The 14,463-nt window shown below is 32.6% G+C and overlaps 1 protein-coding gene across 2 annotated transcripts in view; it reads right to left on the bottom strand.

Moving 5' to 3' along the window:
* Nucleotides 1–238: 238 nt before the first annotated feature.
* Nucleotides 239–14,463, bottom strand: part of LOC145277610 (ribonuclease P protein subunit p40-like) — a 60,275-nt gene continuing 46,050 nt past the window's right edge. For both annotated transcript variants that reach the window (XM_080129137.1, XM_080129136.1), the window contains exons 7-9: nt 12,534–12,659; nt 8,012–8,219; nt 239–619 (exon numbers count right to left, since the gene is read on the bottom strand). In XM_080129137.1, coding sequence (XP_079985263.1) covers nt 298–619; nt 8,012–8,219; nt 12,534–12,659 — 656 coding nt within the window. In that variant the 3' untranslated portion in view covers nt 239–297. The remainder of the gene's footprint in view (nt 620–8,011; nt 8,220–12,533; nt 12,660–14,463) is intronic.

Raw genomic sequence — 14,463 nt, forward strand, 5'->3', positions numbered from 1 at the left:
AAACTTCTCTGCATGGGGTTGCAGTCAGCGATTTCAAGGCCCTGTCAACAGAGGATAATTGTGCTGAAGTATGTTATTATATTGCTAATAACATGGTACAATAATAACAAATGAAAACTGACTAGTCAGAAGCAAAGTTTGGTTTGTCAGTTTAAATGCTATTTGGGTCTGACTTTGAAAATCCGACAACATAACTTTATATATTAGATAAAAGTATGCAAAATAAAACAAACAAATATTTAAGTTGAATAATTATATTAAAAAAAATACAAAATATTTTGTTTGATAAAATACAATTCATATAAAAGTATCGAAAGCTCCAATTGCAGTATAGCACCAGGAGGTGCCGTCAGGGAATATGACATATGTATATAAATTATCTCCATTATTTTGGAAACCATGTTCTCGAGTATCCCAAGTAGTCGGAGTATCATTAAAACCATGGACAGTGAGTGCGACGAACGGGAGATTTTGATCGACAACAATGTCTTTCAGATCGTGTAAAAGTTTTTGTACAGTTTGTGGTAGAATAAAACCTCGTGTTTCATATGATAAACAATTGGTTAGGATTTTGTCGGATGCTTCATACAAGGGAAGAAATCCATTCAAATCATCAGAGCTGGAAAGACAAAGAAGATTTATTTTTTAAAAATTGAAATAAGTGAGCATTATTATTATTATTATTAAATATTTTTAAGAGAATCAGTAATCTGATCGATCACCTCCAATAAACATCAGTATTTATTTAATAAGGGAAACACACACTGGTACATATCAAGAAAGAATGTAACAAGCATAAAGAATTTTTAAAGAACAATATGAGATGTTTTAGGAATGATCTATAGCAGGGGTTCTCATTAGGGGTGAAATTCATCCCCAGGAGTGAATTTCAGGATTTAAGGGAGTGAATTATGACTTTGGAGAAAAGATCTACTGGAAATGCTCTGGGCTGAATATTGTAAATCCATAGTAGCCACTGCCACACTGAAATAATAATAATAATTCAAAACCGAATATCATAAACATATATTTAATAAATAATGATTAATGGTTTCAACCAACTCCAATAGACATTAATTAATAATTATCACTACAAATAAGATTATACTAAGTTTAAAAATCAAATTATTTCAACCATTCTCAATATGCACTAAATAATAAAGTTAGATCATACTAATTAAGGTGATATCAAAATATCAGAAATAATAAATAAACTAACTGACAATCTTTAAATTTAACTAATTAACTACAAAAAAAAGAAAGAAAAAAATTATTCAGCCAATACGGTAATCTCCTTTTGCTAGGTCAACAAGTTATCCCCCTTGATAGTCAAATCTTAATTTAATTTAACAAATTCAAATTTCGGTCAGCCTAATGAGACTGCAGAAAAAAAAAAAAAATTAAAAAAATTAAATGAATAAAATAATAAACTATTTTAATCATAATTATACGAATATTACAGTAAGTAATTAAATTAAATAATGCTGAATTTTGATAGTCCCACAAAATTAATTAAAATATTATTGTAATAATAATAGCAAATATTAAATAATATATTTCAAGTCGCCATTTCTGCGGTATAGGTGGCCTGTTTACTATGCACGTTTCTGACGAAGAGATACTTATTCTCGAAATATTATGAATTCACAGATTTTCCAACATACTGTCTGACGCAAATAATCTCAATACAACTTTGAATATAATGTATGTATGAAATATTTAAATATATGTATATACTGTATTCAGATTGTATTAATAAATCTTTTCTTCATTTGCTTCAGTTAGTGTCTCTCTGTTTTACTACTACATTGTATTGCCTTCTACGAATCACATTTATGTACATACTAAACAATGCTTCAAGCAAACTACATTAACCTCTTATCTTTTGCTGAATTTTATCTCGAAGTATGTAGGTAACCTACAATAATTTTGTTTTTTCTACTGTCTGCATCTGTCTCTATTATCTGTTTTTATTCCCATCATAATTCCAGTTTTTTTCTCTCTTTGTTAGCTATTCTGATTATGCCAGTTTTTGTGATTGTGCTTCGCTAGCTAGCCTAGTTTTTATGTACTATAACGGAGCATATTCTCCTGCAATTAAGCATATTACACATTCTTGTTTATGCATCCTTGTCATTGTATACTTCTTCATGTCAGCCATGATGCTGATTATAGAAAAATTAAATCTATAAAATTGTCTGTAAAAAGTTCCATTTATAAATTTTATATTTTATAATTTCGAATTTTCCATATCTTAATTACAGAATTTGGAGCCCATCATGATTATCAAAAAAAGAAAGTATGATCATTCATATATTGAGTATGGATTCACATTTATTGTCATCAATGGAGAAGAACGGCCTCAAGGTGCTATTTGTAATGAAACTTTGACAAACGATTCTATGAAATCAGCAAAGATGAAGCAACATTTACAAAATGTTCATCCTCAACATAAAGACGAGAACAAAAACTTTTTTGAACGTCATGGGGATGCTGTAAAAAAGATGAGGCTGGTATCAACAGATTTTAAAGAAAATAAACACAAAGTTACTGAAGCTTCTTATTTTGTAGCTCTTGAAATAGCAAAGCAGAAAAAAAAACATACAATTGGGGAAAATTTGCTCTCTCAAAATGGTGGAAATTGTGTTGGGAGATGAAATGAAGAAAAAAATTGCAGCGGTTCCACTCCCAAACAGTACTGTTCAAATGAGGATAAGCGATATGGCTACTGATATCAAAGATCAAGTTGTGCAAGAGATCAAGTCTTCAGCATTTGGATTATTTTCAATTCAACTTGATGAATCAACCGATGTGGCATCATGTTCCCAGTTGATTTGCAAGGTATGTTCATGCAGGTTTATTTAAATAGGAGGTTCTTTTTTGTTCTCCTCTTGAACTAACGACCAAGGCCTCAGATATTTTAGAAAAGGTTTCACTTTTTTTTGACTCAGAGAATCTTTTGTGGGATAATATGTGTGGGTGCTGTACAGATGGAGCACCGGCTATGTTAGGGACAAAGTCAGGATTCCAAGTATGTGTGAAAAGGCGAGCTCCAAAAGCGAAAGACATTCATTGTATGATCCATCGTCAGGCACTCAAAGCCTCAAAAACACTTCCAGGTCCGTTTGAGAAGGTTTTGGATCAAATAATTCAAATTGTGAATTTTGTCAAAGGAGGAGTTCTAAACTCCTGACTTTTCAAGCAGTTATGTTATGATATGGATGCTACTCATCATTCATTTCTTTTTCACACAAACGTCCGTTGGCTGTCAAGAGGAAATGTAACTGAACGATTATTTCAGCTTAGGGACGAGCTCAAATTGTTTTTCGAGGTTCAAGGTAAGACTGAATTTCTTGCCTGGCTAAACAATGAAGAATGGATCATGCGTCTTGCTTATTTGGTTGATATATTCGAGCAGCTGAATAAACTGAATCTTCAAATGCAAGGAAGGAATATAAATATTATAAAATTCGTAGAGAAAAGTCAATACAAAAAAATGTAGGTATGTTTGAGAAACTGACATCCATTCTTGATATTTGTGGTGAAGATGCTTCCACAATTGGCAAAAAATGAAATTTTGCAGCATTTAACAGCACTGAAAAATGAATTCAGCAGATACTTTTCTGAACTTGGTGATGATGAGTTCGATTTAGTAAGAAATCCATTCAAATTGCCAGTTGAAAGAGTTCAAGATGAATTCTTGAGCTAAAAACTGATTCGGAAGCAAGAGATATGTTTGATGAAAAATCAATAACAGAATTTTGGCCCCTGATGTGCAAATCCTACCCAAAAGTGTCAGAAATAGCTATCCGTGCATTGCTTCCATTTGTATCGACATATCTTTGCGAGTGTGGTGTAAAATGGCTCACCTGGATCTAAATTCAATTTCTGTTTGCTGATCGAAGGAAATAAATTGTAGAATCCATTATGTTGTTTAATTGCATATGAGTTTATAATGATTGCAGATTCAATATGATTTATTTAAAATAAATCTAACATGTCTAGCTTATTTAAGTTGAAAAGAACGATTACGTTGTTATGCATAAGAAAATAGTGCATTTAGGGAATGTAACATTTTTTATTTATTTATTTATTTATTTTTTTTTTTACAAAAAAGTCACCACTTATCAAGGGCTGGAGGCCACTCGAAGATAAGGATTAATGAGTGTACAGTAGTCAATGGGAAAATGTCATAATCGTTAGTAGTGGGAATTGGGTGAATTTGATTACTTAAGGGGATGGCTCATCAAGAACTTGTTCACATTGGGCTTGAAGACAACCATATTGTAGTCAGTTGGAAAGCGGAACAGAGTTCCACAGGCATGTAGTTCTAAGACAGAAGCTTTGTTCATGGAATCTACGTTTAGGTTTAGGCATAGATAAAGAGTGGGGGAAATTATTGATAGTGGTTTCAGCTAGACGAGTGTTTTTTTGTGAAAGTCAAGATAGGGGGGGGACCATAGATTGGAGCTCAGATGAGCACTTGCCATGAAAATAACAGTAAAGCAGAGACAGGCTCACAACGTTTCTTCTGTGGGAAAGAGGTTGCAAGGAAGAGAAAAGAGCATCCTGCACTAGGCTACGAAGTCTATTTTGAACTCTGTCAAGGCAGGATAAGCTGCTTCTAGCAGCTCCTGCTCAGATGTGGGACCAGTACGCCATCCTTGGGTGTACTTGGCTCTTATACATGTAGAGAATTGCATCAGCAGTGAGATATCTACTGGAGAACGATCACACCATTTTTCCAGTAGCCTTGGTAACGGATTTGATGTACGTGTTCCATCTCAGATCAAGAGTAAAGGTTAGACCCAAAAGCTTGTCAAAACACGGAGCATCCTAAAGATGAGAGCTATTCATTTCAATTGATGCCAGATGAGGATGAGAGCATTGATAATAAAAAGATAGAATGTAACATTAGGGTCAAGTTAGCTCCAACAATATTCCAGCAAACTATGGATATAATACTCACAGGATTGCAAGGAGTTTCTGTCTACATTAATGATATTATCATTACAGGCACATCCCAAAAAGAACTTCTGCATCGTCTGACTGCCGTACTGGATCAAATTCAACAATATGGATTTCACTTAAGACCACACAAATGCAAATTCTTCCAAACTTCTGTGAAATACCTTGGATTCATATTTGACAAAAATTGTCAAAAACCAGATCTGGGAAATATTCAGGCAATAAAGCACATGGCAGCTCCAAAGGATGTTGCAAAACTATGATCGTTTCTGGGCTTTTTAAGTCATTATGGTTCTTTCTTACCCAAACTGCACAAGTTGGGGGGGGGGGGGCTCTGAATAATCTTTTACAAAAAGATACCAAATGGAACTGGTCAAGCACATACAAAGAATCATTGAAGATCAAAAAACTTTTTAGTTCTGATCTATTGCTGACACATTACAATCCATCATTAGATATTACTGAGTGGTGTTTTACGACCAGGCAATGCCCCACCCCTAGTTTATTATATAAAGGAGAGATGAATGGCTTGCATGAAAACATGAGAGGAATCGGCTGAGCAGAAGTGAAAGATGGTTGAGGAATGTAGAAAAATAAGGAAGGGGGAAAGAGAGAAGTAGAGAGGTAGAAGTTTTGATATAAACATGTTACATACACTTTTAAACCTTGTCTATTTTATTTCTGCTTTTTTATGACTCCAGGCAATGCCAGGTAGCCCTACTAGTTTGAAAATAATTCTAACCCAGACAAAGTTATTTTCAGAAATCAAAAATCAAATTACATTTTCTTATACATGCTCCAACCATCAACAAGGAAAACTGATGAAGCTGAATCAAACTTTGTTCAAACTCCTTGGCGGAACATTCACAGGAAACATGAGTTGGAACAGATACATCGAGGTTATTGCCAAGGCTGATGCAAAGAAGGTGAGCTCTCTCTACTGTGCTAAAAAATTACTTATGCCTGAGAGTATCCTGTACCTCTACAAGGCCACCATTCACCCATGTATGGAGTATTATTGCTACTTTGGCCTGGTGCATCTGTTACTAGTGTTACAAGAAAAAGGGTCCCCTTTTCTTGTAAGTAAGAAGAACATTAGATAAGTGAAGAAGCACCTTATTTCTTATATAGATTTCATACAATACGAATATGATTTTGATAAATTATGTACGCCACAGGTAAATTTTCTTTGTTTTTCATATGGGTACTATACTGTACAAGTGTTACAAAAAAAAGGGTACCCTTTACTTTTAAGTAAGAAGAACATAAGATAAGTGAAAATGAGATTGGGATAGGCCGAGATTCGAGCCTGGTAAACAAGGTTCAGAATAGATTCAGATTGGAATGTTAAAATTTCGCATTGTTCAATTTCATATAAAATAGTTTAGATATGTTTGTTTGTAAAAAGAAATTAATTGTTCAATTCTTTTTTATAAAAACTGAATTAAAATAAGGTCAGCTAGAGAAGAACAAACAACAGAAATTAAATACATTGAAAAATAGATTAGTGAGAATTCTTTGTTGCAGAAGTGTGTTTTGGAAATATATGTTTGAGCCACGTGAGTCGATCACGTTTAGAGACACACATATGACGTCATAGAAGAGAGGGATTCTCAATAATAGAAGAGGATTAGCAGATGAGTTAGAGTCGAAGATCAGAGGCAGTCGAGTCCGGGTCGGAGTCAGTAGTCGGAAGGATAGAGCTGACATGATCAGAGGAGGATCCCCTCAGAGGCGAAGGGGTAGAATATTTAACATGTAGAAACGACTTTGAATTCCTTGACGTCATCATCATTCGACTGGTCGATATGATAATAAAGAAGTTATCATCATGTTTTTGTAGAACTGTGTCGTGTCATCATTCAACAGCAAAAGATAATGTGTAATCCTTAATATGAACTTTGTCTCACTCATCGTTATCAGCTAGAGAAGAACAAACAATAGAAATTAAATACATTGAAAAATAGATTGGTGAGAATTCTTTGTTGCAAAACTGTGTTTTGAAGAACATGTCCTACCTACGTGAGTGGGTCACGTTTTGAAACCACACATCTGACATCATAGCAAAAATGAATTCTCAATATAGGAGCTAGTTTCAGTCGAGAGAGGGAGAGAGGATCGAACAGTCAGCAGAGTTGGTTGGACAGAGCTGACATGATCAGAGGAGGGTCCCTTTAGAAGCAAAGGGAGAACGTTTTGACTTCCTGACTTCATCATCCGACCGGTCGATCTGATAATAAAGAAGTCACTATCATGTTTTGTAAAACTGCTGTTGTGTCATCATTCCACAAATTGAAGGTAATGTGTAATTATCGTTATTATGAACGTTATGTAACTCTTACAAGAAATGTATCTCACCTCCCCTCTTCTGTGTTATAAGAACTGTGCATCGCACCCTTTCCTCTCATCATCATCAATTGTGTATTATATGGCCCCAATATGAAACCCCCTGTTATACAACACTAGTCTCTCACTCTTAGATAAGATTCAAGAGAGAGTTGCCAACCTAACAGACTCCCACATTATCAGCTAGGCTTCAATTTCTGTCCCATCAACGAAATGTTGAATCCCTCTGCCTGTCTTAAAAGTATTTTAATGGTAGGTGCTCCAACAAACTACAAGCCCTTGTATCCCCTCCATGTAAATACCCCTGACAAGCAGCAAAATCCCACCCCTACACAATAGAGATCCCCAGATACCAGAAAGCCTTCTACTCTAATAGTTTCTTCCATAGAACTGTTAGACTTTGGAATTTCTTTCCAGATTCCTGCTTCCTGACTGTACTAACATGCAGAAGTTCAAGTATGTAAACAAACATCTTGCTGCTCAACTCCCTGCATAGTATCTCTACAAATTATGTCCCAGATAGTAACTCTCTACATCAAAGTGATACTGGGCCTTGTTTAGAATGAAAATGCAAAAAAAAGTATTGATTTTATAAGAAAGCTATCAATGACAAAGAAACACAGTAAAGGCTTACTTTATATATTAGATTAATATTGAGCGAGATTCAGCAAGTGAAGGTCATTATGTTGGTACTTACTTTATACAGTCACATGACACTGAACCGAGCCAATCAAATAGATCCTCAAAATCACATGATTCAACTGTTCCATTTGGTTCTTGGCTATTTACAATAGGAACTTTAATATCTGTAAATGTGTTGGTCTTGTCCTTTAAACCAACCAAGACGCTGAAAAGGCCATGTGTTTCGAAAAAAGTAGAAACTGAGGAAGAAGAGACGTCACAACCTAAACAAAAATAAAACAATATTAATATTATAAGAAAAATTCACGGGAGTCTGTATTTCTCGTATTATGATGACTTTTTATTTACTACTAGCGGTTCAGCCCGGCTTTGCTCGGGCCCTAGGTACTGTTCATAACTTTATGTGCACATATATATCAAAAAGTTTGACCCGTGTCCAGGTAACCTACATCTAAAATTTCAAGTGTTTAGACCCAAAATTGGCAGAGGAGTTTGGTAGAGATTTCAAAGGTCAAATCGTTGAACTTTGACTCCTTGACAGTCAAATTTCTGGCCAAAAACTGATTAAAAAGATTTTCCCAAATCTCAATACCCTATGAACTGAAAACTGACAGTAGTTTGGTAGGGAAATGTAAACACACACACACACAATTTCACTTTTATAGATATATAGATTGAATAATTATTGAAATAAAAAATGCAGTAAAAACGCATATAAAACAAAATCTAAAAAACAAATTACTACAAAAACATTAATTATAAAATTAAATCCATCATAATACACTTTAGTTTCTCCATAAACAAGTGACTGAATCTTATGTTAATAATTGAAAAAAAAAAAATTCTTTTGTGACCATTTAAACTGTTGAATAGAAATTTTGGAAAAAGAAAATCCTTAAAAAGATGGAAAATTTTGGAAGCTTTGTAATCTTTATTTAAATGAAGTTAGGTATGTGTATATATTTATATGCACAGGGCTCATTCTTAAACTGATTAACTGATCATTATGAAGTTTAGAACACAGCTGCTAGGTGTAAGGATGTATAATGTGGGTTATATTTTGCTTATTTTTTTTATGCAAAGGAGCCAGCAAAGAGGAGGCTGGAGTCCTCCATGAAAATTTAGATACCTTTTAATTTTATGAAATTTTAACAATAGGTATTTAGACATTAATAAATATTTTTCAAATTTCACTTTCTTTAGAGTATTTTATGGGAATTTTAAGGTGGGGAGATACAACCTCCCATTTGAAAAATGAAATATTTCAGATGTTCATTAAATTTGCTTAGACACCAGTTACGATTTCTTCTTAAGATCGCTTAAGCTTTAGATTTTAGAGTTTTTCGAGAATCAAAATCATGGAATATATTTGGATTAAAATTAGAATATGGATTCTAGGCATAAGGTTTAGCAGCATCATACAGGGATATAAAAGTGATACAAAACTATTCTGTATGCGAAATTAATTTTTTTACAAATTGAGATCAAAATATAATTGTAACAAAATAACTTATAGTTTTATAACAATTTAATGGCATTAATAATTTAATTACCAAATTAAAAAACATTTGTTAAAAAAATAAATAAGAAAATAAGACTCTCGCATAATGCCGGCAAGATACAGTTAAATATTTTGTTTTGCATCAATATGCCTTGTAGATAAATATTTGTTTCCTCCAACTAAATTTTCTGCATCTTGTATAGATGCCGCCCAGGCACATTGGGTTAAAAGCTGCGGTCAATATCAGGTCCAGCGATTCCTGGTTCCAGTGGCGAACTCAGGATCAGATTGGCATCTGGTTTCACGATGCTGAACCAGGTTTTCTGCTGACCACTGCATTTTTTCTTCCAACTATGGAATGAGGCTGGATTGATAGAGGCATGAATAAGGTCATTTGGTTGCCCGCACAGAGTGTGACCAAACCATTGGAGACGTTTCAAAAGGAGGGTCTATTTGGAGGATTGTGGCGTTTGAAATGAAATGGTGCCATCAAATCCAAAGGATGCGGCATAGATATTGGTAGTCAAAAACTTCCAGTCTGTGCAGGTCCCAAACTCATACTGGTCAGGTTTTGCATCCGTATATGAGAATGATGCGAACAAAAGCTTGGTATATTCAAATTTTTGTACAGAGTCTGATTCCATTTCTGGAGCAGAGTATCTATTTGCATCTAAAAACTAAAATCTTTGCAAAACATTCTGTTTACACTTCCTAACCTCCTCCTAAAAAGAGATATATTCTCAGAATTTTTAAGAAATTGTGCAATTGGCATTGTTATTTATTTTATTACATAGATCGTTATATACAATGTATTGTAATAGCCCTCAAACACAGCCCTCTCAAAAAAAAAAAAAAAAATCTTTTAAACGATGATAAAAAGTATATTTAGATAGCACAATTAGCCACTGAATTATGACTGTTTAAATTTTGTTGAAAACTAGAACATTTGTCATCTCCTGTGCTATTACTCCAGAAATCACTTTCACGGTGTAAAACTAAAACTGTAGACTTTGAACAAGTGAAAAATCCTTACAAATATATCATGTCATCTTGATTATAAATGAAGATTAAACATAATGAATGCAATAATTTATTAGATCAAACCAGTCTAAACATTGAGCCAAATCTCATTACTTCTTGAAAAAAGTACAAAAATGACAGATATGGAAGTGCAACTTTGCTTGTTCAAATAAAATTCATTTCAACAGCTAACACACTGAATTTTTGTAATATGATTCATAATCCAATAGAGATCAAGGTAGATTTTTCTTTTAATAGTAAATCTAAAAAAAAAAACCTCTCAGATGTGGACTATGTAATAAACAGACAAGCATAATTTGATAATGCAGAAAAAATTTAATGAACAAAAGTCCAATGAATTATTTTTTTGTGGAAGACAACTGGCCATTTTTCTTTTAATGAACATCAAATTAAAAAACATAAAAACATTAAAAAATAAATCATTGAAAATAGTAACCTAACATGAAAAAAAAAAGAATAAAATAAAAATAAAATACTAAAAAATAGAAATAAAAAAATAAAAATGAAATACTAAATGGTACAAGAAAAAAATTTCTACATTTATAAAAAGAAAAGATCAAATTTTGTTTACATCTAAATTTTATCACAAATAACACACAAAAATAAGTTATTATATGTTAAAACTGAAGGGAATTTCACTGTTTATCCATTTTCATACACTAGATTGACTGCTTGTGATACGTACCATAAAAATGAATTGTTAAAACAGTACTAGACATTTTGTTTCAACTCTTTGTAGGTTATTCAGTACTTGTGCAGAATTTGAACCAGATGTAACTAACAATCTGTTTGGCTTTGCTTGAAACATGACATCATGTGCTTGGATTTGACTGTAATCCGACGTAAAACGCTGATCAGCCAATCAATGCACGTCAAAGGAGCAGACGATCTTTGGGGAAAATATTGGAAAAAAAAATATCATTAAACAACACACCCTCAAATGACTGTTCCTTATACAACATGAATATCTTCACCTTGGATCAACAGCTGCAGACACTGGAAGACATCGTTTCATATTGCCAAACAAAATGATTAATCCCTGCAAAGAAAAATTGTGCGTTATGTGGTGAGAGGTGAATCATTGTCAAAAGAGGATTCATTAAGGGTGGATGTAGCTGGAGGTGTACCAGGATGAAATGCCAGCATTGGTTGTCGATAAAGACTGGCACGTCTTTTCAGCATGCCAAACTAAAAATCCCAACACACAGTTGGTGAAGTTTCTTTTACATCCACTGTCTTCTTCTCATCCCACTTTCACATCGCCTGATGCGACCATAGAAAAGCCTACCTAATCCCAAAGGAATATCTCGGCTATCTTAATTTAATTAAAAAAGAAAAAAGTGATTGCCCAGCCCACTCTACATGGAAAGAAAAAAAACAAAAAACAAAAACAAAAAAAAGTTTACTTAGTTACAAAAAAAAAAAAGAAAATGCAAAAAAAATAATAATAATACATGAAAAACACATAAAAATATGTCTTTTTTAAAACTTTTGGAAAAAAAAAATGAAAAACACAAAAATAATGTTTTTTTTATTAATTTGTTCCATTTTGTTTGACAAAATAAAAATGGCTGAAAAAAATACAACTTGTTTATTTTTTTCACTTAAAAACATTTGTTACAAGAATAAAACAGAAATAGTTACAAAAGATTGTTCTTTTTTATTTTTGTTATATTTTTTTCTGGTGATTTTATTATATTTAAATGTTTTCTCCAGTATTTTCCTTGAGTAGTATTGTCACGCCTTGATAATTGCAGAAGCTTGGTGAAAGCCAGCAGTTGACGTCATGCTCCGAGCAAAGCAGAGTGGTTAGTTAGTTACGTCTGGTTCAAATTCTGCACAAGTACCGATTATTCAATGCCAAATCCTTTTTTTTTTTTTCTTTCACAAAGTAATGAACAAATGTGTCAGCGTAATTATATTTGAAATAAAAACAAACAAAAAAAAACATTGTCACCATTTTTTTTTTTAACAAAACAAAAGGGAGAGAACTCATAACTCAAAAAAGTCCATAAAAATAATCTTAGAGACTTACTGTGAGGAATCCATGAGACAAGCATGTTGTAGAAGAGGTTCAGCCTATCAGTGAAAGCCCATTTAACACGTTCATAAGTCTTCTTTCCAGGTGCAAAAGATGCATCAAGCAAGTTTAATATAACAACTGAAACAAAATGTATTGTATTTAGGCAGCATGTTTTCATTCAAACAAACGTTATTGTCTCTGCTTACTTATTCTTTATTTTTTAATTCTTCTACTTTTTGTATAATCTTTCTTGTGTTTCGGTTAAATTGCTGTATGTAGGTTGCGTAGATGTTTTTTGTTCCATTTTTTGTTAGTACTTTAAAATGAATTCTCACAGTCGTCATTGAGCAGCTATATATATATATATATATATATATATATATATATATATTAGTACACAACTTTGTTGAAATTTTTTCTTATATAACTTTTGTTTATTTCACTTTGGATTTCTTCATTGCAGCCATTTTCATTAATGAGATGAAAATTCTATGATTTTATGTTTTCATAGAAAGTTTCCTCCCATCAACTCGTCAGATGCGACTTCCATCCAATGTTATTAACAAAAGGTTTATCCATGAAAAACATGATATGTTCATTTGGGAAAATGAATTTAACGCGGGATTCAGTTTTTATCTTAAGTCTTAACCCATTGAATGAAAACGGTATACATTGAAATTAACAATATTTCAAAAATAAACAAATTATAAATATACTAGCTGTACCCGGTCACACGTTGCTGTGGCTCAGTTTGTTAAAATGGAACACATTCCTACAGAAAAATTGCATTTTGTATTGTATATTTACTTTTAATACACTCCCATAATTAATCAATTAATTAATTATGCAAAAAAAAAAAAAAAAAAAAAAATGTTGATTTAGTGTTTCATCATTTAAACAACGCTCGGTTTAATCCGGTGGAATGAATTCAGGGGGGGGGGGGGTTTAACTTATGCATGAGTATCATTATTTTTAATTTCGTCTTGTGTTCAATTTTTGAAGTGGGGTATCAGTGATTGCAAACTAACAAATGTAACCAAAATGCAAAAAAGTCAATAAAATAATTTTAATAAGTGATCAGCTTCTAATAAAAATCTTAGTAAATTAATCCCCCTTATTTGTTTTGTTGTTGTAAAAATGGAAGGGAAACTTAAATTTCGCTCTGTTTTATTTTTTTTTTGGTTCAAATTGTGCCCCCCGCCCCCAACGAATATAATCCAAAGAATAACGGTGCTCCTACACTTTATTGCCGAAATTGGAGACGCCATTTTATTTAACGCACCTTCTGTGTAAATCCTGGTTAGACTATGGCCGAAGCATAAAATAAATAACCAAAAATGTAAACTGTAGAATGATTGCCTTTGAAAAATAAAATAAAATAAATAAATAAACAATCCAGTTCCCCGTTAAAAAAAGAAAAAAAAAAAAACAATCATTTAAATTAATTTGTTGTTGACCTTTCAAAGTTGCCTTACTTTAAAATAACGTTTCCAATTATTTATTTGTTCGACAAAAAAAAAAAGAAAACTAAACTCCTGTCACACTAAGTAATTCCATATAATGATAGAAGATGTATCGAGACACAGGAATTACAACCCTTCCTTTTCATAACCTATCATACTTTCATAAATCAGAGTCCATTTTCTGTAGACTGTTTTTGAACCCAGTTGATTTATTTGTTTGAAAAAAAAAAGAAAAAAAGAAAACTAAACTCCTGTCATACTAAGTAATTAAGGTGACTGAAATAGGAATGGAAAGATTAAAGACCAAACTGAATTTCCGCAAAGGAAAAAAAGTGTTCGTACACGTGAAAAAAAAAAAAAGTTATGGCCGAAGCGTGAAATAAATAACAAAAGATATTAAGTGGAGAACGATTGCAGTTAAAACAAAAATTAAATAAATAAAAAACCCACTTCCCCGTTATGAAAAGAAAGAAACAATC

Source organism: Euprymna scolopes, chromosome 6 (assembly GCF_053919585.1).
Source record: "Euprymna scolopes isolate OS-2025 chromosome 6, ASM5391958v1, whole genome shotgun sequence".
NCBI lineage: Eukaryota > Metazoa > Mollusca > Cephalopoda > Sepiida > Sepiolidae > Euprymna > Euprymna scolopes.